General features: G+C 36.4%; 2 protein-coding genes across 2 annotated transcripts in view; both read right to left on the bottom strand.

Moving 5' to 3' along the window:
* Nucleotides 1-3,822: 3,822 nt before the first annotated feature.
* On the bottom strand, nucleotides 3,823-9,529 carry LOC112431603 (uncharacterized). Its single transcript, XM_076879545.1, has 10 exons — nucleotides 9,420-9,529; nucleotides 9,133-9,168; nucleotides 8,496-8,798; nucleotides 8,121-8,390; nucleotides 6,068-6,310; nucleotides 5,767-5,875; nucleotides 5,478-5,569; nucleotides 5,240-5,302; nucleotides 5,039-5,108; nucleotides 3,823-4,897 (listed from the first exon to the last, which is right to left on the bottom strand). Exons 1-10 carry the CDS (start codon nucleotides 9,454-9,456, stop codon nucleotides 4,891-4,893), a joined length of 1,230 nt encoding a protein of 409 aa, XP_076735660.1. The 5' UTR covers nucleotides 9,457-9,529; the 3' UTR covers nucleotides 3,823-4,890.
* A 1,014-nt stretch (nucleotides 9,530-10,543) lies between these two features.
* The window catches only part of LOC112431599 (Fc receptor-like protein 5), a 40,089-nt gene continuing 25,212 nt past the window's right edge, over nucleotides 10,544-25,420 (bottom strand). Inside the window, exons 10-19 of the mRNA XM_076879540.1 lie at nucleotides 23,669-23,917; nucleotides 23,367-23,486; nucleotides 23,239-23,254; nucleotides 23,069-23,136; nucleotides 22,384-22,446; nucleotides 22,229-22,288; nucleotides 18,680-18,745; nucleotides 17,529-17,591; nucleotides 12,197-12,259; nucleotides 10,544-11,777 (exon numbers count right to left, since the gene is read on the bottom strand). Of these exons, the coding sequence (XP_076735655.1) occupies nucleotides 11,770-11,777; nucleotides 12,197-12,259; nucleotides 17,529-17,591; nucleotides 18,680-18,745; nucleotides 22,229-22,288; nucleotides 22,384-22,446; nucleotides 23,069-23,136; nucleotides 23,239-23,254; nucleotides 23,367-23,486; nucleotides 23,669-23,917 (776 nt within the window). The 3' untranslated portion in view covers nucleotides 10,544-11,769. The remainder of the gene's footprint in view (nucleotides 11,778-12,196; nucleotides 12,260-17,528; nucleotides 17,592-18,679; nucleotides 18,746-22,228; nucleotides 22,289-22,383; nucleotides 22,447-23,068; nucleotides 23,137-23,238; nucleotides 23,255-23,366; nucleotides 23,487-23,668; nucleotides 23,918-25,420) is intronic.

Below are 25,420 nucleotides of genomic sequence, written 5' to 3' on the forward strand. Positions count from 1 at the left end.
GCACAGCATATACCAAAGAGCTGTGAAGGAAACAAAGAGGTTTTAACACTTCTTCTTTCTGCTTCCTTCCCTTTTTCAACAGAACTAACACACCTTAACAAGATCTGTCCACAGCATACTGTGACATGTTTATACTGTCCTGGTGCTGCACAAACTTATCAAGCAGTTTTTATCAAATGACCTGTCATACAAATATAGTGAAACTAAACAATACAAATACACCGATGATAATTTGCATTACGAAAGTTTTTTTTTTTTGACCAGCACTAAACCTTGTTAAGTAATTAAACAGCTACAGATAAAATGACTTACATTAAACTGTGATGCTTTTTTGCCCCTGCTTATTTTAATGCACTACGCAAATACATTTAGTTAAACAATGACTGACAAGGGTGGGGTGGGTTCTAACGTATGTTATAAAAGTGTTCCAACACCCCCTTCCCCAAAGTATGAATAGTTTATTAATTTTGCATATACTTATACTTTTACAGCATACCTAGAAAGTGGAAAAGAAAGAATGATTGAGGTGTGCCTGCTGATATTTAAAACAAAAAAGCATCTGATGAGGTCTCAAAGAAGGGCGAGTCAGTTAAATCAGTGACTAAAGAACATGTGATCTGCCACATAACACTGAGCTAATTCTACAAATCATTGCAAAGGCTGACAGAGTCACAGAAAAAAATGCAAAAAGAATGTCTTAGGAAAAACTGAAGGCAATCAGACGAAAAAGAAAGAGAAACCTGTTAAAGAAATGAAAACTAACGCTAAAGACTCTGACCTCAGATGATAAAAACCTTTGTCTGTATGGAGCCATTTGGCAGCCCAAAGCCGGAGGAAGTTTGGGTAAAATTTGTGCAGTCATTGGGCACACCAAGGCTGCACTATAGGGTTACATGCACACTGCTATTGTATTTTTGATACAGATAATATATAAGCTTTAAATGAGACTGTAGCAAGTATGACCCATGCTCAGCTACCGGTCTCCACTTCCAGCCCTGGCAGCTACCGTAAAAATAGGGGATGCATGATCATAATGATAGGATCCAGTGACCTCCAGTGACACTACAGCCTGAACCCACTGGTCCACCCATCCCCTGCAGCCACACTGCAGACCACACCCCATCACAGAAACTTATCTTTTTCGCATGGGACTAATAATAAAAAAAATATTTATTAAGTATTTGCGGTGTTGTGAAAGTTTTTTCTGTTAAACTAATTTGCACACCCACACAAAAGAGTGAATTTGGATTATGGTCAGTCGTAGGGAAATAAACACAAAAACCTTTATTCCACTAAACCACTTCTTGAAGTACTTTCTCTGGTGTGGATTCAGTTTTTGCTTCTTTTTTCTAATTGTTACAATTCTCTGTAGCATGTGTTACAACACACCCCAGTAATGGGGCAGGTTGTAGCAGAGGAACGCCATGTATTTAACGTTAACACACAAGGTCTGCGGTATTCTTTGAATAGATGCAATTTACAGGAAACAAAATTGGATGCTTTTCGTGTAAAAGTTTGAGAACTTTATTGCAAAACTCTTTGGGGAAAAAAAGCAGTAAATACCAACAAATATCTAAACAGTAAAAAAAACAACAACTCTGTTCTACCTGCATGCTGTTACTCTACTGGAACTTATAAAAGGTATTCGTGATCCCTGTAAATTAATTTAAGCATGCTGGGAGATGAGGAACAGGCAGACGTAAGTTTGTGAAAAGTTTTTATTTTTTTCCTGTAGACTCATATGTGTCTTCAAATTATTAACAAATATCAAGCTAACACCAAGTTATAATGTTATAAGTTAGTAATGTGATTATTATGGCTGCTGAGAGTCTCATCGATGGACTCTTTTTCTTTGTTAGTTATAGTTAAGGGTTTTAACATATCGAACTTTAAGGCCAGACAAAACCTTTGAAATGCACTATTATCTCTCTGAAAACTTCACTGAGAACATTTTGTTGTCTTTGTCTGCTACTTGTCTGCATGTTAGGTTTGGTACAAGCTTTACCAGCAATAATAATTACTCTCACAACCATCATTGGTGATTGTAGGCATAACTACTGTACACTCATTGCTGAGGGCCACAAACCGTTGATGACACACTAAAGAAAAATATTAAACTGCTTGATTAATAAATGCACCTTTAAACTTTTATTTCCTTTTAGAGTATACAAAGTAATCTCAAAGTACTTTGTAACAAAGTAACAGGGTGTACACAGTACTTTTCACATTAAGACATCCGGGCCCTCACTACCAGACTACAGAACAGTTTCTTCCCCCAAGCCATCAGACTCCTGAACACTCAGTGATTGGACTGACACACACATGCACACTTAAATACGCGTCACTACCAAGCACTTATCTGCAGTTTCTCTCTCTCTCACACACACACACACACACACACACACACACACACACACACACACACACACACACACCTACAGACACCAAGTTACTTTTGCACAATACTCAGCATTTTGCTTTCTTCCATTGCACTGTCTTGTGTCTGTATCGTCCTGCTCTGTCTAGTGTTGCACTGTCTTGTCTTGTTTATTTTTGTTTACATTGCACTTTACGTAGTTCTGTGTTTGTCCGTTATATTTGAGCAGCAGGGTCTCGGAGGAATGCAGTGTCATTTCACTCTGTACTGTACAAGTGTACATGGCTGAGACAATAAAAGCCACTTGACTTGACTTGAAGACAGCTGGGAGAGACTGCAACAAACGAAATCAAGTTTTATAAGCACTTTAAAAAATCATTAATAGATGAATAACGTATCAAATTATACTGATAAAGAGAGGTGCCATACATACCCGGGCTAAATTTTCACGTGTTATTGATCCTGGCACTTTCACAACAGTGAAATGTGTGTCTAAAAAAGTGAAATTTTTCATGTTAACTGATAAAGCTGAACTTCACTAATGTGAGGTATCCCATTACATCAATGCAGACTCTTTTAACGTGTTTTTCCATTATGAAGAAATTGTGGTTTGGTCATAAATTCACCCACAAAAATGAAATCTCCATTTAATACACACTAAAAACAACAGAATTAAATGGTAAATGGCCTGTATTTGTATAGCGCTATATTTAGTCCCTAAGGACCCCAAAGCACTTTACACTACATTCAGTCATCCACCCATTCACACACCCATTCACACACACATTCACACACACATTCACACACTGGTGATGGCAAGCTACATTGTAGCCATAGCTGCCCTGGGGTGCACTGACAGAGGCGAGGCTGCCGGACACTGGCGCCATCCTTATCATATGTTGCTGCAACAGGTAGTGCTCTTGCTAACTCACATGACACAGTCAGTGTGATGATATCACTCCACTCTGAGAAGAAATAGTCCCTGCTGCCCCGGCAGCTGTATCCTCCACTGTCAGACTCAGTAGCTCTGATGATTCTGTATTCATTGGATGTTGGAGGTGTGTTTAACTTGGCTGCTCTCTATTCAGGCAAGTTAACAACATACATAACTGCAACAAAATGTAAAAACTGAAGGCAAATTTCACATTTAATTTACTAATTAATCAGTAAATTAAATTTCAAATTCACCAAATCACATAATTTGGCTTTGTGGTGAGCAATATTTCCCTAGTGTAGAATGATCCTGCCTTGAGTAGTGCTGATGAATGCAGTCTTAACCTTGAGTCCCCCTCTCACTCCCCAATGTGATTAAAAAATTATGCAAAGATCACATTTTAGCAGTAGTAGTAACGTTAAATGAAAATTTTCTGGAGCACACTATTACACATGCATTTTGTTAATGATGACCACATTTTTTTTAATTCGTCAAATCAAGTAAGGTTTATTTGTATAGCACATCACCACATGTGATATTTATATATATTCTTTATGTGGTGCTAAAAAGGCACAGAAATTAACAGTGACACATTTATTGACAGTTTGGCAGGTTTGAACAGAATATGATGACAAAAGAGGAAATAAATTTCATACAGTCATGCCAGGCGTATTTCTTCTTTCTTTATGATTATTATCATTAAATTTTCTGCACACTGTTCTTTACACAGATAATGTACTGAAAGTGTAGTTATTTTAAATTGCAGAAAACATTTAAAATCATGGTAATGACTTCTTTAATAACCACCACAATAGCTATCAAGCCAAAAATGACACATGAAATGAAATGTAAAGTCTCCTGTAGCAGTCATATCACCATTCACCATTCCTGAGTTACTATTTATCACATCATGTGCTGAAAGGGAACATGTACAGTATATACACACAGATACTCACGTGTGCATGTGTACATATATACATATACACATACGTGCACAAATAACACAAAGAACCAAGATAAACTAAGACAGAACAGACCCATAGCCGGTTTCAAAGGGACCCAAAAGCCTGTGAAAATAGCTAGGTCTTCAAGATTGATTAAACAATTTCCAAACAGGAGGGGGACTTTACAAAAGAGGGGAGACTCAGAGAAAGACCTCTCACCTTTAGATTTTAAGTGGAAGTGTGGACAAGACTGAAGGACAAGCAGAATTCAAGTGGAAAAGTGCAAAAGTATAAAAAAAAAATGAAAGAAGCAGCTTTAACACCAATCCAGACAACTGTAAGGGCTACAGATGCAAAATATGTTCAATTACAGAGAAAATCTTCCTGGACCCTCTCCCAGCTGTCACAGGGAAAAAGGTGGGATACACCCTGAACATTTTGGCTAACACAGTCAGATGACTTTGGACATTCACAAACACAGTTAACCTAACATGCATGTCTTTGGACTGTAGGAGGAAGCAGAGTACTCTGAGAGAACCCACACAGGCACAAATAAAATGCAAGCTGCACACAGAAAGGTCCAACTAGGTCGATTCAAACTCAGGAAATTCTTGCTGTAAAGCTGAAGCTTCTTTCTATGAACTTGGATGAAAATATATATACAGATGATGTATATTGTACATAGATGAAACACACACACACACACACACACACCTACAGACACACACACACACACACACACACAGACAGACAGACAACAGACTTAATATGTGCCTATATTACCAAGAGCTGTTTTCCTGTAGTCTGACTTCAGAATAGATAGCGCCATCCGCTGCTGCCTGTGATGGTCTACCTGTAAATGGAGAAACCAGTTAAGGTCCAGATTATGTGTGTTAGATGTTACATAAATTACAAAAACAATCAATCAAGTTTAACTAACATGAACAGAAAACTGAAATTGAATTGAATGCTAATTTAAAATACCTGCATTGTTCTGGGTTTCACCTTTGTTTTTGTGCATTACCAGGGCATACAGCAGATTATCATCTAAAAGATGACAGAAAACAGACAGTTTAATGATATTTCAGAAACTGAAATGCTGCAAAAGTGGAATCTAATTTGAAAAATATGTCCGTACATTTAAAAAAGGGACATTTTAAAGGTTTTTTGTCAGCATCTTTTAAAAACTTTTGAAGATTTGGGTTAGTTAATCAAAACTGACCATGGACTTCAGAGTAGAGCACTTCAAGCTGACATGCATTCTGGCTAACCTCAGAAACTGCAGAATCAACATGGGTTTGTTTGCACTGTGTTCTGTAAAATGTAGTAAAATAATTGAAAGAAAATAATGTTAAGAATATTGAATAAAAAAGTGAATAGAAATAATTGATAACTAAAAAACATGTATGCTCTTTAAGATGATTACTCAATAACTTTTATAAGGAAAATATATTATTTTGCATTTGAAACTGAAGGCAGAATCAGATTTTAATCAATTGAAAAGGCCTCACCCTTTGACTTTCAGATAAATCACGAGTAGGATAGCAATCAGTAAAATCCCACAAACAAATCCAATAATCATCTGCGCAGTAAATGAAGACTTTAAAGGCCTGGATACCGCTACAATAAAAAACAAATACATTTTATTTTTAAGTTTTATGTTCAGTTGTTTTCACAAAGTATGAATACTCACTACTATTAGTACATTAATGTGATTTAAAATGATCCATATTCACATAAAAACACCAAAAGTGTTGTTGCAGGGAGTATTTGCAAAAAGAAGGGCTGAAGAAGAGTTTTAAACAAACGTACCCTTTACTGACATCCAGCTCTGTGGTGACTGTTTTTCTGAATATTGACACTTGTAAAAGCCTTCATCTGATTTTGACACTGCAGGGATATTCAGCCTCCCTCTGGTGTCATTGCTGATGAGGTTATCATTTCGAAAGAAAAGCACAGAGGATTTTAAAGTTTTGTTCCTCAGTTTGCAGTGGAGCGTAACAGCTTCTCCCTCAGTAACTGGGTGGACCGGGCTCACAAGTATTATATTGCTTTCTGTAAAACAGTCAGACAATGTCACATCAGAATACGTACTAGAGGACGGCCCTGGTTACAAAAGACTTGTAGAAAATTCAGAGCATTGTCTGACAGATGTTAAAAGACCTCAGTTGCCTCACAAAATAGAGAGAGCTCTGGTCCATCCTGTAGAGTGGAGTTGTGCTTTTAACCCAGTCCAGTTTATTGTCAGTGTGTACTCCGAGGTATTTATTGTTCTCCACACTGTCTACACTGTCGACCCCCTGCATAAAACAGGGTTTACTGGTTTCCTGGTCCTCCTAAAGTCCACAGTCACTTCCTTGGTTTTTGTCACATTGAGCTGCAGATTATTCTGCTCCCACCACGAGACAAAGAGTGAACCACAGCCGGATACTCTGTCTCATCATCCCCACCGATGAATTCACCCTTCGCAGAGTTATCAGAAATCATCTGAAGATGGCAGGTCTCAGTGCAGTGGCTGAAGTCTGTGGTGTAAAGGTACCAGGACACAAGAGAAGCATCCATCTGCATTACTGTCAGCTTATCACCCAGGAGGGCTGGCCTGATGGTATTGAATGCACTGTAAAAGTCAAAAAGTGTGACCCTCACAGTGCTTGCTGGCTGGTCCAGATCGGCATAAACACAATTGAGAAGTTAGATGATGACATCTGCTGATGTCCGAAGTGGAGCTACTAAGATAAGTGAAGAGGTTCCTAATGTGGCCTGACTATAGATCGGAGCTGGTCGATGATGGAGGCACAGCCCTTGATGAGGCAGGGACTCGCCCCATCTGTCCAGTAGACTTCCCCAAGTGGAGTCTTACTATTTGTCTCTGAACCTGGTTGTGAGTGAAAGTGAAAGGTGGGGGAGAGGTGTCTGTTCTTTCATACTAGATTATGGTGCAGTGAGGAGACGGGAGAGAGTTGCATGGCTGTGGGTTGCAGGCTGACTACAGCTAAGTGAGTAGAAGGGTGAGCATTAACTACAGTGTCGAATCTGTTGACGATTTGACACTGCTGAATGTAACTGACAAGACAGAGGAAGTAAATTGAACATCACATCACATGAAAAGAGGGACTGTCAGAGCAGAACAGGAAGTGGCTAACAGAGACCATAACAATGTACTAATATTGCAAAGAAATTTAAAAAAAACAACACTTAAACACAAGAAACCAAATACTACAGAAAACTTAAAATACTGTGTTGGAGACACAGGACCATGACAGGAACAGGAGACTACTAAAATAAAACAGGAAGTGACTAAACAAAGAAGCACCTAAGACAGGAATCTAAAGAGCTTGGAAAGGTTTTGGGTTAACCTCGGCCGATTGACAGGGACAGAGATTTAATAACAGATTTAATACAGGGAGGCAAGGAGAATTGAAACCAATGAAATTTGCAAAAGTCTAAAGACAAAATTGAGCAGATATCCATAAAGAACCAAACCAGAAATAAATAAAATTCAAAACTCAAAAACTCAGAACAATTAAACATAAAAGGTAAATACAAAAATTCAAAACTCAGGCAGAAAGATTGCGGCCTGTGGTAATGTAAGGTAACAGAAAGGTCTGATGACTTACTGGAGGCATGTTTTCACATTAATGACAAATTGAATAAAAAATAATAAGATAAAGGTGAGGAATGAGTATGTTGCATTTTTATATTTACAGAAACATAACTCTAACACTTTCAAAAGTATAATCTTATTGACTGAAAGGATGCTTACTGTGACACAATGTGGGCAGAACCTGCAGAGTCATACAGGAAAACAAACAAACAAACAAACAAAAAAGAAAAAAAAAGAAAAAAAGGATGTAAAAATACTTACTTTGCACTGTGTTGTTGACAGCATTGCTGAAGCCACCCAGTTTAGACTCACACCAGTACACGGCTGGTTTGGTTGTAGCATTTTTGATCGTGCAGGTGGATCCACTCATTGTTCCCCAGGCAGAACAGTTTGCAAGGTAGCCTGCTTCACTCAGCCTCATCACTCTCCACTCAGAAGGTTTCCCCTCACAGCGCAGTGAGACAGACTCTTCAGAGAAGTGCTGCACTCTGTCAGGAGTCACTTTGACAGTTGCAGTTGCTGAACTAGAATCTTAGAAACATGTAATGTGGGATCAAAACAGCCACTGAGATATTATGAAATTAACAGAAGCTGTATTGTTATGCATCATGGCAATGATATTACATTCACACTTACCTGCAGACCAAACAAATACAGGTTTGCTGTCCGAAGTGAAATGCTCTGGCTGTTGTCTTCCAGCTCTACATGCATATCCTGCCGTCTGTTTCTGTCCATGAACAATGTAGGAATTTTGTGCAGTTCCATTTTTACCACCTGGTAGCAGCTCAAAGTAGTAGCCCTTGCTTGAATTTTTGAAAAAAGCCTGATACCAGTAGAACCTCCATTCTGCAGAGTGATTTCTAACACTGCAGTGTAGAGTCACTGATGCCCCAGGACTCAGCCATGATGAAGACACACTGAGATTAGGTTTGGGTTTATCTTTCAGAAGGAACACATGCATGTCCACGTAAGTAAAGCAAACAATACTCAGCAGTTCTTCAAGATATTTTTGTCATTTTCTTACACAATCTTTAGTAACTATGTTAGTTTTGTGTTCCTTGTCCGTAATACATTGTCAAAGAAACTGCTCAAGTAGCAAAGATGAGTAATCACAGCACGCATAAGTAGTGTTTGTGTTAAAGAAATAAGATTTTGCAGAATTACTGCCTAAACTGGCAGTAATTCTGCAAATAAAATATGGTTGATGGTATTTATGTGATATATATCTATCTGAAGTGATGCAACAGAAACAAAAGAAAAAGCATTCAATCACCTTCAGTTTGTCCGCAAGACAGAAGTGTGTTCAGCACTGAAATAGAAGTTAATACTTATAAAACTTAAAATTAACCTTGCATTTAAAACTTCCTGGTGGTTTACTGATGACAGTATTGTGTGTAATTAACAATGTCACTACTAAGTTAAGTTAGACCTGTGCCAGCTACCCTGCATTAACTAAAAGGTGATCAAAGTGAAGTGGATAAAAATACCATACTGTCTGCGCTCTTAAAGAAACTAATATAAAAATAGACATTGCATAATGTAAATATTCTGTATACTTACAAACCAACCCAGATGCACAGAAGAAAGCATGTCCCATCCTGACATTCAACACTGAAAATGGTGAAAATGTCTCTGTACTTGTGAGAAATGTTTCCACTTTGATGCTCTGATGCATATGAACAAGATAAAAAGAGAAGTGTGGGTGAAAGGAAGCTATATCTCTTATCAGCGTGAGCACACTTGCTTTCTGCGGAGTCCTTTTCTCAGGCCACACCATCTCTCCTCCCTTTCCTGTTTTAAATAAAGCTCTCACAACTGCAGTTACTTCAGTTTTGAACATGTCCCCTGTCAACACAATAATGATAAATAGTAACTCATGAATAGTGACTTGACAGCTGCATGAGGGTTTACATTTTATTTCATGTGTCATTTTTGGCTTGGTAATTATTGTGGCTGTTATTAGAATAAGTCATGAGAATAACTTTAAAGGGTTAAACTAATGTTTTCTGCAATTAAACTAATGACATTTTCAGGACATTGTCTGTGTAGAGAAAACATGTTAGAGCAAAATGAATAATATACCGTATTTATGAAATACATTTCTACATAATATATGTAGGAATATGTATGAAACAGTAGTTTTGATTGCTATTTTTAGTCCCTATTTAGGATTACAAAAGATGCAATTTGTACTAAGCTGTTACTGTGATACTGCAGGGTTTAGCAGACAGGTTGCAGTCAAACACTGACTGATAGGTCTTGGAACCATTTCTACCAAAGGTTAACATAGATTCAATAAATTATAAATGACATAATATCACCCTCTAGTGCCTATCTGCTGTAAACACAGTCCATCATTGTACTGTGCTTTGTGTTATAAGATTGACGTAGGAAATATGGGACAAAGAGCTAGAGCTGTATAGTCGAGTAGAGTGAGTGATTTATTTATGTTTTAGGTTTATATTTCGGAGATTTCTTCCTATTAAAAAGGAGTTTTTCTGGAGGGGGTGGTCTGACTTTTTTTTGTTCCTGTATTATTATTTTTGTGATTTTGATGCTTTAAAAGTAAAACTGAATTGAATTGCGTGTAAAGTTAAATATTTCATTGTTTACATTTTTTACAATTTTGATGATTACAGCTTACAGCCTAAAAAAATACATCTAACAATTACAGACATATAAACTCAAGTCAAGTGGCTTTATTGTCATGTCAACCATATACAGTGGTTCAGTACACAGTGAAACGAGACAGCATTCCTCCAAGACCTTGGTGCTACATAAAACAGTAAATCAATACAGGACTACATAAAGTGCACACTACATTGGATCAATACCAAAATGTTGTTGCCCATCGTTAATGCAAGATGCATAGCAAAGCATGTAGAAAGCAACAAAAAATGACTCAAGAAATCATGCTACATCCTGGCTTGTCCAAGTCAGAAGGCTTTAAACAAAAATCCAGACAGAGAGCAATGGAGAGGTGTGACTGCAGAAAGGAGGGCACTTTCATAACCAAGCTCACTCAGAACAGGGGTACCTCAAGCCCAGGTGTTCCAACATTATATGCAGAGATGAAAGGATAAAGCTGTTCAGTTGGTCTCAAAATTGCGAAAAAAAAAAAAAAAAAAAAAAGTTGCTTGGTTGATTTTTGACCAACCCAGATTGCCAAAATTTTGAGATTTTGAGTCTTTGTCTGAAAATAGTATTTTCCCATTTTCAGTGAAGATCGGAAGAAAAATGGTGCATGAGCAAATTATTAGGTCCAATATAGAGGAAAATTTTTATAGCGGAGAATTTACTCTGATTGGATTTTCTAAACACTCATTTTTCAAAATAATAGAACCCCAGTACTAAATGTCTATTAACTTTAAGCTGTCTCTGTGATTTGATATTCATATTGTATACATGGTCATTTAGTTGAAAGTTACAAAAGATAAATCCTTTACATTTTTACAATTATATTGTAGAGCTATATCATGATAGAACAAAAACACTGCTCAGGCCAAAATAAAAAAAAGATAAAAACCCAAACTATAACTGCATACAATTTCCATGAAGAAATGCATTTATTCACACATTTAAATCCATACAGTATTATATCAGTCCTCTTTTAGGTAATGTTCAAAAACTTTCAATACATGCATTTATAGTATTTCTTTGTACCCATAGAGGAACCTATCTTATGTTACACTGCAAAAGCTAACTTTAAATCATGTTTTATTATTAAATGAATACAGATAATATGAACACTAAATGAAAACACCTTGTCTGTACCATATATTATATATATTGTATACTGTATATTATAATGATGATGACTATCACTAAAAAAAACTGTACAAAATACTGAACAAGCTACAGACATTTCTGTATAAGAAGCTTGAGGTTGGTTTTACTGCTACAATTCGGTTCAATGACCTGTAAAACAGCCACAAAAAGGACATAGGGATTATCATTTAGTAACAATATTATGAGCTAAAGAGTACAAATAAATCACTAAATATAACAGTCATGTTAGCTTAATTACAGAGGGCACTTCCTAATTTAACTTCAGAATAAACTGCTTCATCAGCTGATGCATGACTCGAGTTTACTGTGACTGGAGAGAATATTATTTAAAAGGCTTAGCTGTAAACTCATAATAAAAAGTAAGTCTTTAACTCACAGGTCAATTAAGTTAGTTCTCAATTGTATCTGAGACAAATACAGAGTATGACATATTAGTGATACAAACTAAAATGTATTCAAGTAAAAAAATAAGTAAAGCAGATTTTCATGTTATTTATTCCAGTCAAATTTTAAGATCATCACTGGAGAGGATGGCAGGCTTTACTTACGCTGGTTGTTCTTGGATGCTCTTTTATTGTGACGGTTGACCTGGGCATACGTTGGACTGTCTTCTAAAAAATAAATGAGATCTCAGGATGCATTTATGCCGCAGAAAACAATGATATACAGCTGCTGAACTTGTGGACAGCCTTAGAAGTTGACATAAATCATATGAATTTCATAATATTCTTTACTATTATTATTATTATTACACAAAGCTGTGTGTTTGTTTGTTTGTTTTAACCCCCCTGTGTGGCACCATTCCAGGAAGCATATTCATCAAACTCTGACTTTAAAAACAAACAATAAGTTGATTAACTCTGAAATTGGCAACTCTGTGTCTTCTGTTCCAGAACAGCTGATCAGAGTTAGTTCAGTCAAATCTGAATATGTTCACCCGATGCATGAGCAGAGAAAAAAGCAATCATCAGTGGATCCCCAATACTGCAATTCAACATGCCAATGGGTAAAAAAATATGGAACGCCAGGACTGCCATAATGAATTAATTAAATACACCATTAAATAATTAATTAAATGTGGCAATAATTAATCAAAATTGGAATTAATTAATTAAATAAATAGTTATGACACATGTAATTAATTAATTATTGACACATTTAATTAATTATTTATGTAGTTCACGTTTTAATTAATTATTGACACATTTAATTAATTAATTATTGACACATTTAATTAATTATTTATGTATTTCACGTTTTAATTAATTATTGACACATTTAATTAATTAATTATTGACATATTTAATTAATTATTTAATGATATATTTATTTATTTCATTTTGGCAGTCTTGGCGCCTGGCTCTCATCATGAAATAATTTTATCTGTCAGCCTCACCCATCAAACTCAGGGGGCGGGGTTAACGCTGATCGAGTCAAAACCATTGCTTTGGCCTGGTGGCCATTGTTTCTAGCACACAACAACCGGCATGTGGAAGCTAACAGAACTGAGCTTTGAAAAACCCTGTTTGTGTGTCACCAAATACCGTTTTAATATTTTTTAGCCGAGAATGTAGTGGTTTAATCTTCATGTGTCTGGTCGGTTTGTCAAGATACAGCCTCTTTGCAAAAGTGTTTCGATGATTTCGGAGATGTCGTCCCAGTCTCACGGCAAAGCGTGGGATAGACCCGCTCGCCTCGCAAGCAATCCCACCGACAAAGCGCAGGCCCCGGTACACAGCTGTAGTAACCCCCGCTGACTTCTTTTACTGAGGTTATATTTATCGGTGTTTTATTTCCTGATGTTCTTATGTGTCCTACGTGTTTCAGTCGCCAATTCTGAATTATAACTAACATTAAAAACATGTTTAAGGAGGAGAGAGAGCAAATAAATCTGTTTAACATCTGATCTTTGGGTTTTTGTTCAGTAATCAGCGTGACCTGTGTATAAACACATAAAAGAGATAACGTTGGTGTTTCCGTCATGTAGTAACTGCTGGCTTTAACTGTACAAAGGTTGTTCGACACTATGAAACACATACAGACTTCATGATGTTCGGCTAATATTTTTATTGTGAATATTAATCATGCTGACCTCGCTCTGTACACCACGCAGCGAGGTCAGCATATCCACGATATCCTCAGCTCCATGAGTTAACACAAAGTTTCCCAGCTGACTATCTAACTGCCAACTATTCCAGAGACGTGAAAATATACAGCATAAAGAAAAGTGTAAGAGACTCAGCAGCAGATTAGAATAACAGTTATACATTTAATAAATCACCAAATGAATCCAAGAAACGAGCAAACCTGTTCCGACAATTTGAATTTGTATTCCCTCAGCTGCAGACTCGCTGCTGTTTAAATGTTTGAAAAGGAAGATTAGATATAAACAAACGTCAAACATAGACTCAGTCTGCCTTCACATTTGATATGAGGCCAGCACGTATAGTGGCCTCAGCAGGCTATTACTGAAATACACGTGCTATATCATAAACTATGATATAAACAGGGAGGTCCTATTAACATGTTTAGTTTTAAAGGACACCTTCCTGCCTTTAGTCTCATTCATGAGCAGTATTCGTTTTCTTCTAACATCCAGAAGTCTGCACAATGTGTTTCATAGTTTGTAACAAGCCTTTGACAGGTAAACATAACATGACCGAAAAAGCAAAAAAAAAAAAAAAAAAAAAAGAGAGAGAGAGAGAGAGAAAGAGAGAGTGTTGACATAAGAAGAGAAAATGCTCTCAATTATGGAGACAGACAAATGGTTCATTTATGTTTGATGTGTGTTTATTCCTCCCTAAATATCGTAGGTGAAGTTCGCCATGCACGTCAGATTTTCCTGCGCATTTTTATACCTCTGCCAACAGAGAGAGAAAAAAAATCACATTCTAACAGACAGCTGGTGCTTAGAATACAGTTGAATAACTATTAAAAAACAGATGATATTTAGATGATAGTTCAGTCTAACACATGTGCCAGTGAACCATTAAACGTCTGTGAAACTATGCAGTTATGAAACGTAACTTTAACCTCAGCCAAACCGATTTGCTCAGTTGTAAATAAAACAGCGAAGTAAACGTGACCCGACAGACAGAACCTGAGTGAATGAAGTCCAGCGTTTAACCACTGAGAGCTAAAACTCAGCTGAGGTTTGAAAGCTGTGTGCCGGTGATTGGACATCAGCCGCTGATAAAGCTGGCTCGCCTATAAAGTGCTCTGTAAGGAAACAAGCTCCAGCAGCTCTGCGCTCGGGGAAAATACTATATTTACTTATCTTGTGCAGAAAAATGCGCTGACATTGCGTTATATCGAGCACCGGCTGCCCAGTTAAACTGTGACTATCACCAGGTAACTAGGCGTGTTTCTTGAATTAGCAGCAGGTGTTAAACAGCTGACAGATGAGGAGGAGGATGCATGCAGGTAAACTGAGGGTCTGCTGAGCTGATCGCTGGTTTCGTGAGAAAAATGTCAGCTCGTTCTTTATGTTACAGAAGCACAGAGACACAAGACCAGGCGGAAAGAGACGATCGTTCGGTGAAAATGAGAATCTGCGAATGCAACATGTGGAACACGGAGAGTGGAATATGTAAACAAACCGGTTAATGTACCCCCTCGGTGCGCTCTGCATGCTAACTGTTAGCAGAGCTAGTGAAATCTCTGAAAACATCTGAGCACTTTTGCAAGCATGTTCTATGTTGACAACCTGACCAGACATACGTCGCGACATTCACGGCTAAAACACCATTAAAAGTGTAGCTGGTGACAGAAAAACGGGGTATTTTAAAACTACACCACCACCATTGCTGCCTGTGATTTGATCTGCATTCTGGGATAACTGGCTGCCCCAAGTCTACACAAGCAATCGATTATCTAGGATCGACCTGTTTTGACTTACTTTGCACGGCAACCAATCAAATGTTAGAGAAGCTGCATGGGCAGCGTTAACCCCGCCCCCTGAGTTTGATGGGTGAGGCTGACAGATAAAATTATTTCATGACGAGAGCCAGGCGCCAGGACTGCCAAAATGAAATAAATAAATATATCATTAAATAATTAATTAAATGTGTCAATAATTAATTAAATGTGTCAATAATTAATTAAAATGTGAAATACATAAATAATTAATTAAATGTGTCAATAATTAATTAATTAAATGTGTCAATAATTAATTAAAATGTGAAATACATAAATAATTAATTAAATGTGTCAATAATTAATTAATTACATGTGTCATAACTATTTATTTAATTAATTAATTCCAATTTTAATTAATTATTGACACATTTAATTAATTATTTAATGGTGTATTTAATTAATTCATTATGGCAGTCCTGGCGTTCCATAAAAAAATAGCAGACCATTCATTTTAATACAGAGGACCAAGAAATAAGATATGACAAGAGATTGACATTCACAATATGAATGTCAATCTTTAAAAACAGAAAAGAAGACAACAGTATATATATTTTTTTCTTAAGCCTATCCTGTCTGGCAGCGTTTGCAATCAATGTCATATCCTCAACAGTTGACCTGTCCTAAGTGGCTCAGTGCAGGGAGTGAGCACTGCTGTAAATAAGTCATTTTGGATTAATCTTGCACTACGGATCGGGAGGAGAGCACTGCACAAGAGTCGGGAATTTTGCCACGGAAGAAATCGCACTGTTTGTTCTAACACTGTAAATAAATTCACTGCCGCAACCAGGAAAGTCCTCCATTTGGGTCCAGTTCCTAACTAAATGTGATAAACTGTTGTTCCAAACACATTTTGGTTTTTCAAGATCAGCTCTATAAATTTGCTATGGGCGCTTCCTTTTCAGGGTTTATCTGTTTATTTTGTCACTTTTATCCATGTTATTTCAATTATTACATTGTATATGGTACACAATATGACAATGTCTAAGACAGGACAGCCGGGCAGGGGAGGGGGACCTAATAAAAGGAAAGAGTACAAATAGAATTGCACAATGTATCACCGACTGCCACACCGGTAAGAAAAATGAACATACAGCACCTGGAACACAAAAATTCAAAAAATGCACCTATACTTGGTACTAACTAAATGAATGTGGAAGCAGTCATGTAAGTACACAAAATAGCAAACTAATTCAAGTCTAGGATTTCAGTTCTTGTTAAAACATAAACTTCTGCAAATTAATTCACTTGTCAATGCATCTTTATGAATGAGGAAATGAATGTGTCAGTCAGCTGGTTCAAGTCTAGAAGGAGAGGAGGAGTCAGAGAAACTCAGAGTTTATAGAAGAAAACCTGCCAGTGAGCAGGTTAGGTTTACAGAGACTGTCACCCCAGAAACCGACTAAGAGTTGAAGTTAACACTCTTTCTGGAACAGAAAACCCCAGTTTCACTCATTACAACTCAGAGCTGTTAGCTAACCCTGCTTCCTAGAACAGGACAGTACAGACACTAGATAATGCAGAAGATGGACTATAAGACAATCTATGGGTGCACCAACTCTTTGTGTAAGGTACAGATAGAAGAGAAACTACCAAACAAATCTCTTTGAGACTCAGAAGGAACTGATGCATACAGTTGGCCAAAAATTGAAAGGAAAAAAAAAAACCCTAAACAAAAAAACAACACACATCCACAACACAAAAAGGATCAGGCAATTGACAAAGGCAAACAAACATCAATATCATAGCTTTTGTTAGTGATTTAAACTGTGAGTACATACAAACAAAAAAGTAAAACAGATTCACAATTTTAGAATTCACAATCATTAATTATGACAGTAAATTATTAATATAAACTAAAATGCATACACAAATAAGAAAAAAGACTTCATTTTTAATCAGAAATTATTATTTTTATGATAATTATCAAGTTCAACACTGGAGATTATAGCAGGCTTTACTTACCCTGGTTTTCCTTAGCTTTTGCTTTATTGTGACAGTTGATCTCGGCATATGTTGGAATGTCTTCTATAATAAGAAAGGAGATTTGAGAATATATTTCTATCAGTGGCTCACTGGCTTACTAAGAATTTTGATTCCCTTGTAGTTGGAGCACACCCTCTGGCCCCCTTTCTTAGAAAGGGGAACCACCAACAGTGAGTGTCCCAGTTCAGAGGCAATGCCCCTGATGTCCATGCAATGTTGCAAAGGAATGTCAACGAAGACAGCCCTACAACACTGATGTTCCTCAAGGAACTCAAGGTGAATCTCATCCATCTCAGGGAACCTGCCACCAAGGACCTGTTTAACTACTGACTCCGCCTCCAGTGATGGGTGAGTAATCCCCCTCGCCCCAGACTCAGCACATGATGATTTAATCTTTTTTTTTTCTTTTTTCTTTTGGGCCTTTAAATAAAGAGTTTTGTTTTGTTTGGGATTTTCCCCAGTTTACACAAATGTGTACATATGGGGTCAAAAGTATACATACACTCTTACAAATAATTTGGTAAGAGGTCCTTCAGCAAGTTGCACCTTGATCAAGTGCTTTGGGTCACAATAAGCAAGCTTCTGGATTAATTTTTGAGATCAAGCTTTTGGGAAAGCCATTCCAGAAGTTTACTTTTAGCCTGCTTTATCGATTAAAAAAATATCTTTGATCTGTGGTTGTTATCATTGTCCTGTTGAAACACTCAGTTGTGCCCAAGTTTAAACCCTCTAGCTACTGAGTAAGGGTGACGTTTAAGAATTTAGAGGTAGTCCTCCTTTCATTATTCTAACCACTTCCAGACCTTGGCAAGGTGGTGAGAAATTTGAATAACTTGTACTTACATACAGTTGTTTAGGACTGTCCCATTGGAAAGTTCATTCCAGAAGCTCAAAGTTCTGACATTAGCCCAATTGAAAATATGTTGACTACACTTAACTGTGTCAAAAGAAATTAATAAAAGCTGAGAACTACCATGATACTCATGCCCTTGATGAGTGTATGTAAACTTTTGACCACAGCTATATGTGTATGTGTATATATACATGTATGTATGTTTATATGTATGTGATTAAATGTGAATGCACTTCTATAACTTATAGATTTTTATATAGACTTATATATTTATTACCGAGACTGCTTTCTAATCTGACTTCGGAGTAAAGTTCCTCATTAGATGCTGCAGGACTTGATTTTTCTGTGAATGGAGAGAAGATCATTTAAAGCACTGATCTGCAGTGTTATGATTACCAATTATAATGTACTTGAAAGGAAGACAATTGATATCTCTACTAAGGAAAAGAAAGAAGGAGTATGATAGCATCAACTGATTTACAAATCTTGATGTAAACTGTGACTACAGACATAAAAATGCATAAAAAGATTTATATTTTCAAGAAAAGATAAGCATATTGAAAAATATTCAGTGGGACTGATGACAGATGTTGCCAGTTATTTCCTTTCTTTACTTTTTTGGGTGGTGTGTGACCTCAACATAAATCAGACTCATATTAAAAAAAAAAAAAAAAAAGTCAGATTTTTTTCATCCAAAATGTGATACAGAGCTGTTGAATTAATAGACAGATTCAGAGGTGGACTAAAACTATTTTTAAGACACTGAAAAGAAAATCAGCTTTTTGTCACTGACACCGCAGCTAATGCATGCTTATTGATTTTATATATAAGATAAAACAATGTAACAAAAGATTTCTTTGTTGTAAAAATAATTCTCAGCAATAAATATTATACCATTGTGAATCCTGTTTATTTCTCCTTTAATGGTGTCACATTTGTAAGGAAAATGTATTTGTGAGTTGAGCAGCAGCAGAGCTGGGGTGGCTGTAGCTCAGGTGGTGGAGCGGGTCACCTACTCACCGGAAGGTTGGTGGTTTGATCCCAGGCTCCTTTAGTCTACATGCCAAATATCCTTGGGCAAGATATTAACCCCATTTTGCCCTCTGATGCATCCATCGGAGTGTGAATGCGAGTGAATGTTTGATAGAAACACTAAAAACCTTAGATAACGCGCTTGTATGATTGGGTTAGAATGCAGCTTAGAATGCACGAGTTGTATAAAGTGCTTTGAGTGCTCAGTGAGAGTAGAAAAGTGCTATATAAGAACCAGTCCATTTACCATTTAGTTGAGTATGTGGCCTGCGTCCATGAAAAAAATCCATGCCAAATGTTCTCTGCCAGTGTAATGGTAAATGGACTGACTCTTATATAGCGCTTTTCTACTCTCCAGGAGTAAGCACTCTTTACAACATGCCACATAACCCAATCACACCCATTCTCACAAGCACTTTCTCTAAACTCAGTGCTTCCTACATTCATTCACACATTCATACTCCGATGAATGCATCGGAGAGCAAAGGATAGGTACTAGTTGCACATTCTAATCTTGATATCTCTCTTCAGTGAAATGACCGCCAATGATGAAAAGACTTGTTTTTCCATTGAGGGAGAGGTTGCTCCCAAACCGTCATACTAGCTCTACCCTGTCAGTCCAGCATATAGCATAGTGCTCTTAGTGTCTTCTCCACACTTTGACTCTATAATCCATAAGTAGAATCTTGACTCATTGCTGAACACAACTTTCCTCCATATGTTCAGGTTCTAGGGCACAAGTTGCTGACACCAGTATAAGTGGGCCTGATTGTGAAGAACAATTATGGCAGGGCCTCCTGGCAGCTCCACGAGACTGGAGATTTGGTCTGTGAAATTTATTTTGGGTACAATGAGCTATCAGCTATATCATTCTGCAAACCTTAACTGCAAATCTGTAGAAGATGTTTCCTGAGTGCTGACAGGGTGAGGAAACGGTCTTCTTGTGGTGTGATCTTTTTGGGAAGACATCCTCCATTACAAGGATCTTCCTCTTCAATTTGGAGATGGTACCAGGGCCAAATCTGAATAACACTGGAACATTTTGTGGAACTCCAGCTTGAAGTTGACCTATTGCATGGGCAATATCAGTCAAATGGTATCTGCACCAAGCATGTCACAACTGACAGCTGTAGCAGTCTATCCTCACAGGCGCTACTAATCAGGCCCCACTCAGTCACCGGACTGCCAGCCCCTGTAGTAGTTTTTCATGGGCACAACCAGCATACTCAGCTTTATTGCTCAAATGCAATTTCCTTACAAATGTGGTACCATCTAAGGGACCATTTAGCAGACTTAATTGCCAAGAAGCCTTTTACAACAAAAAATAATCAACCACATAAAAACGTCCTCTTTTTTTCTCATATATATATATATATATATATATATATATATTAGGGGTGCAACGATACTCGTATCAATATTGAACCATTCGATACAGTGCTTTCGGTTCGGTACGCATATGTATCGAACAATACAAAATTTGTAATTTATTTCATCAACTTTCCTTCTGACGATGCTGTCTGTGTTGAGCGTTCAGTGGATCTGCGCTCGACAGTGCAGCCTAGGCAGAGCAGTCGAATGCAGATTCACTGAGCGCAGGGCAAGCTAGCGAGACAGAAGTTAAGCTCTCCTTGCAACATGGCAAATTGAACCTCCCCCACCCTCATTCAGATGTGGGTTTGGAACTATTTTGGTTTTCATGTGAAGCATGACCCTGAAGGTAAGCGTGTCATGGACTAAAGTAAAACAGTATGTCGGATGTGCCACGCAATGCTCAATTACATGGGTGGGAACTAGTGTGTTAGCGCAGTTAGCTCGTTAACGTGTTGGCCGTCCAGCCCCATGCACGGGGCGATCAGGGGTAGCTCGTTAACGGAGATTTGCCGTGTTGTGGCGTTAACGTCATTTCAGATTAACGCTGACAGCACTAGTGGGAACACAACGCATATGACTGCACATTTACGCCGACATCATCCTAGTGCAAAGACAAGTGGAAGCAGACAAAAACAACAAGCAGCATGCTACAAACTTTACCCGAGTCATTTAGACAGCCGTTAGCACATGATTCTCCTGATGGGGACCTGATATGTTTAATATGCTGCTGAGAATATAGCCCATAAGAAGCGTATAGTATAGCTTTTATTTTGGAAAGAGCCATTTCTCTGTAATAAACTCTCTTTTCCAAAGATGAGTGATTCCTCAATCAGATATTTTTTTTTTTTTATTACTTTGTTGTTTCAGCAGCATAAAATTTAAAAACTATACTTTTGAGTTAAAATATATACTTATAATTTTAATAAATGACAAATTAAAAAGGCATGAACAATTTTTTTTTTGTATCGAAAAAATATCGAACCGTGACACCAAAGTATCGAACCGAACCGAATTTTGTATATATATATATATATATATATATATATATATATATATATATATATATATATATATATATATATATAGCATACAGTATGTATGAGTTCATGTACAACCTGAATGGTGGAATATGAATATGGAATATGAATAGAGAGTGAAAACATAGGAAAAAGCAATTTATCTGTCATGCATATATCTAAGAAACAAATGGAAAGCAACTATAAATCACAAATTGGTTTAAAAATACTGTATATAAAGCAGGCAAATGTAATAATATCCAATATATCCAAATGATCTTCGATGTGTGCAAGATTCAACTCTGGTAATATTTATTAATCCTATGAAAGTAGCCAAGCTTGGTAACTGCTAAGCTGACCTGAAACTGCATGCAATGCAAACAATGAGACTGTTATGACTTTACCTTCATCTCCCACCTTCACCTCTGAGTAAATAGTATGCTCCTGTGATTTATGATGCTTCCCTGTTTAGATAATCATATGAAAAACTTTAATAATTTGAACTTTCTCAATTATGAAAAATTATATATTCATGTTCAATGTTTTTTTACATACTCACTCTTTTTTCCAACATGTTTAAGCTGAATTACAGAGTATGTAATATCTTGTATTTCACCTGCACCTGAAATGCCAACATATCACACAGAATTAGTTTCCTTAAATTAAAAAAACAAAAATAAAAATACTAACAACAAGAAAATAGCTTTATTTGTAACTACTGTATATATTAAATCATCTCCAGTTTTTTTCCCACATGGGTTACTGATTCATAGAGCTTAGCAGTACCTAAATTAAAAAAAATAAAATAAAATAAAATAACAAGCCAAGAGTTATTTTGTGCCAAGCTGATATCAGTTGTTTTTAAAGGTAATTACAAAGATAGAAAATCCTGAGGCCTTTTTTAGAGATTAATGAAGATTTTAGATTCATACTGTATAAATAAAAATAAATTTTCATCCATTGAAGTCATAATGATGTTGTAGTATGTGTAATTAATATACAACAATAACATTTGTAGATTCTTTCAATCAAGTAATAAAGGATACAATCAGGTATAAAAAAAATCTGGTTTAACTCCGATCTGTTATTGTCATTTTACTTTAAGTTCAACTGAAAAAGTTTCATTCTCACAGCTTTTGATTTTTAAATATATATTTTAAATAACATTCTTTTGAAAACAGATGACCAAAAACTGAAGCAAAGAATTACAGTTAGGGTAAATGAAAACTTAAAGAAGAACTGACCATGGTCAAGACAGTTGTGTTTGTGAATTTCACTCTGGTTGACTACATGATTGGTGGTGGTCATTGGACTGTATGGCATAATAAAAACATAACAATTACATGCAAAAAGTCTGATAAACGCATGCACTGCAGGTTAATAAATATATTTACTACAATAAAAAAATACCAACCTGATGAAGCCTGAATCTGTAAAAAAGACAATTGTTTCGCTGTTAATGTAAATACAATTCCCTGTTATAAATGTCACAGTTATCGTTACATTTAAATTTTGAAATTTGAATCAAGGAAAAGGTCTCACCCTTTTTTTTTCTATAGTGATAAAACGAGATTAGGACAATAATAAAGACAGAGATTCCACAAGCCAATCCAACAATCAACCACACAGGCAAAGAAGAGCTTTCAGGACATAACACACCTACTGCAAAGATAATTGCAAAAGTAGAATCAAATGACTTCAAACTTCAAAACACCCAAAATTCTTTATGGACAGCACATCACTTTATTCTTTATGATGACTGTACTTAATGATAATCATGCTAGTTCTCAAATATCAAAATGGTTTACAAAAAAACATGCGTCACATGTCTTGATCCTGCTCACCTTTAACTGACATCCAGCTCTGTGCTGACTCTCTTCCTGAGTACTGACACTTGTAGAAACCTTCATCAGACTTTGACACTGCAGAGATCTTCAGCTCCCCTCGGGTATCATTTTGAATAAGTTTGTCATTGTGATAGAAAAACACATTGGAAAGTATTTGTTGTGTTCTCAAACTGCAGCTCAGACTAACAGAAGCTCCCTCAGTCACAGGATGAACAGGACTCACCAGGATAGGACCATTACCATCATCTGTGAAACAATCACACACAATTGTTTCAGTCACATCAGCTGGTGCACACTTTTAGAAAAAAAAAAAAAAGAAGACATATAATATAGTAAGAGATAAGAATAGATTGCACAAATGCTACAAATGGCTTTTAAAATCAATCTCTGATTTCCAATCCTGAATATTTAAAAACTATTTTCACAAACCAGTACAAATTAATTGGGTTAGGTTATAATAGTAGTTTTTAATAGTTAAAATAGTTGCGAGTGTGTTAACCCTTTGAGGTCCACACCAAGAAAAAAAGCAATGGAAAAACATTTTTCTTTGCATTTCTTATTGACTTGGGTGAGTAATAACCACAATCAATATTTTTTTTCAATAGACCCTGTAGTTTTTCACCACACTGTGGTTGAAGGTGGATGGTATCATGAGTGTCATGCCACAGGACCATGTGATTTTTAGCCATATAATTGTTTAGCGTCCATATAGTACTTATTAAACATGAAATTATAATTTTGACTACTTAGAAAAATTAATTTACCAGTTACTGTACTTTGGTTAAAGGGTAATTAGTTGTGATATTTGTGATTTCCACATGTTATTCTTGATTTTTACAGTATTTACTAATATTAACTCAGGAAGTTACAAAAATTACTTACTGAGGAAATTATTTCAGCATATTCTTGCTGTGCTAACACTTAATGGGATTTATCAACAGCAATGGATAAACAAAATGGGTCTAGTGGTCTGATATTATGGCAAATAATGAATATAATAACATTAAGTTTTGTTAGCATTAGCACCATAAAGTGACAAATCAGCTGTTTGGTTGGGCAATCATGTTTAAATGATTAAACATTTAATTTCACATTTTTAATGCTGTCAAGTGACATACATCTGTTTAGTAAGTCCTCTAACACTATCATATATCAAAAAATTATATCTTCCTTCCTTAGTTTCATCAAAAACACTCAAAATATGTTGGATGATTTTTTGTTTCTGACTTCCTGGTTGGGAGAGCGATAAGAAGAGCCAACCGTTTACATTCACAGTGTCTTCTGGTGGATTTTTTGGCATTACAGATGTAAACCAATTGGTAGAAAAGATTCAATAAGGTAGGTCAATTTCAGTGAAAGCCTCCGTTAGATATAGGGCCTGAAAATGTACTCTACCAGTTGGTTGAGCAAAACTCTAAAGGTTAAGAGAGGTTTTATAAATACTTTGTTAATTGTAAGTCATGGTTAAAGATATTTTAAATCAGGGGTGTCAAACTCAAATACACAGTGGGCCAAAATTCAAAACTGGAACAAAGTCGCGGGCTAACATTAATATTTATTTTAAAAAAAAATCTTCCTCCAGATATAGGAATGAATCTTTTCTTATGGACTCAAATAAGTTTTGCTGGAAAACTGAATATGGAACAAGCAAAGCTTAATACCAAACAATATATATATTAGCTGTTTAATACCAGTAGGCCAGCTCTAATAGTAATTTGGTATGGCTTCGCGGGCCAAATGTAATTAGGC

The sequence above is a fragment of the Maylandia zebra genome, linkage group LG3, assembly GCF_041146795.1.
Source record: "Maylandia zebra isolate NMK-2024a linkage group LG3, Mzebra_GT3a, whole genome shotgun sequence".
In the NCBI taxonomy this organism is placed as follows: Eukaryota; Metazoa; Chordata; class Actinopteri; order Cichliformes; family Cichlidae; genus Maylandia; species Maylandia zebra.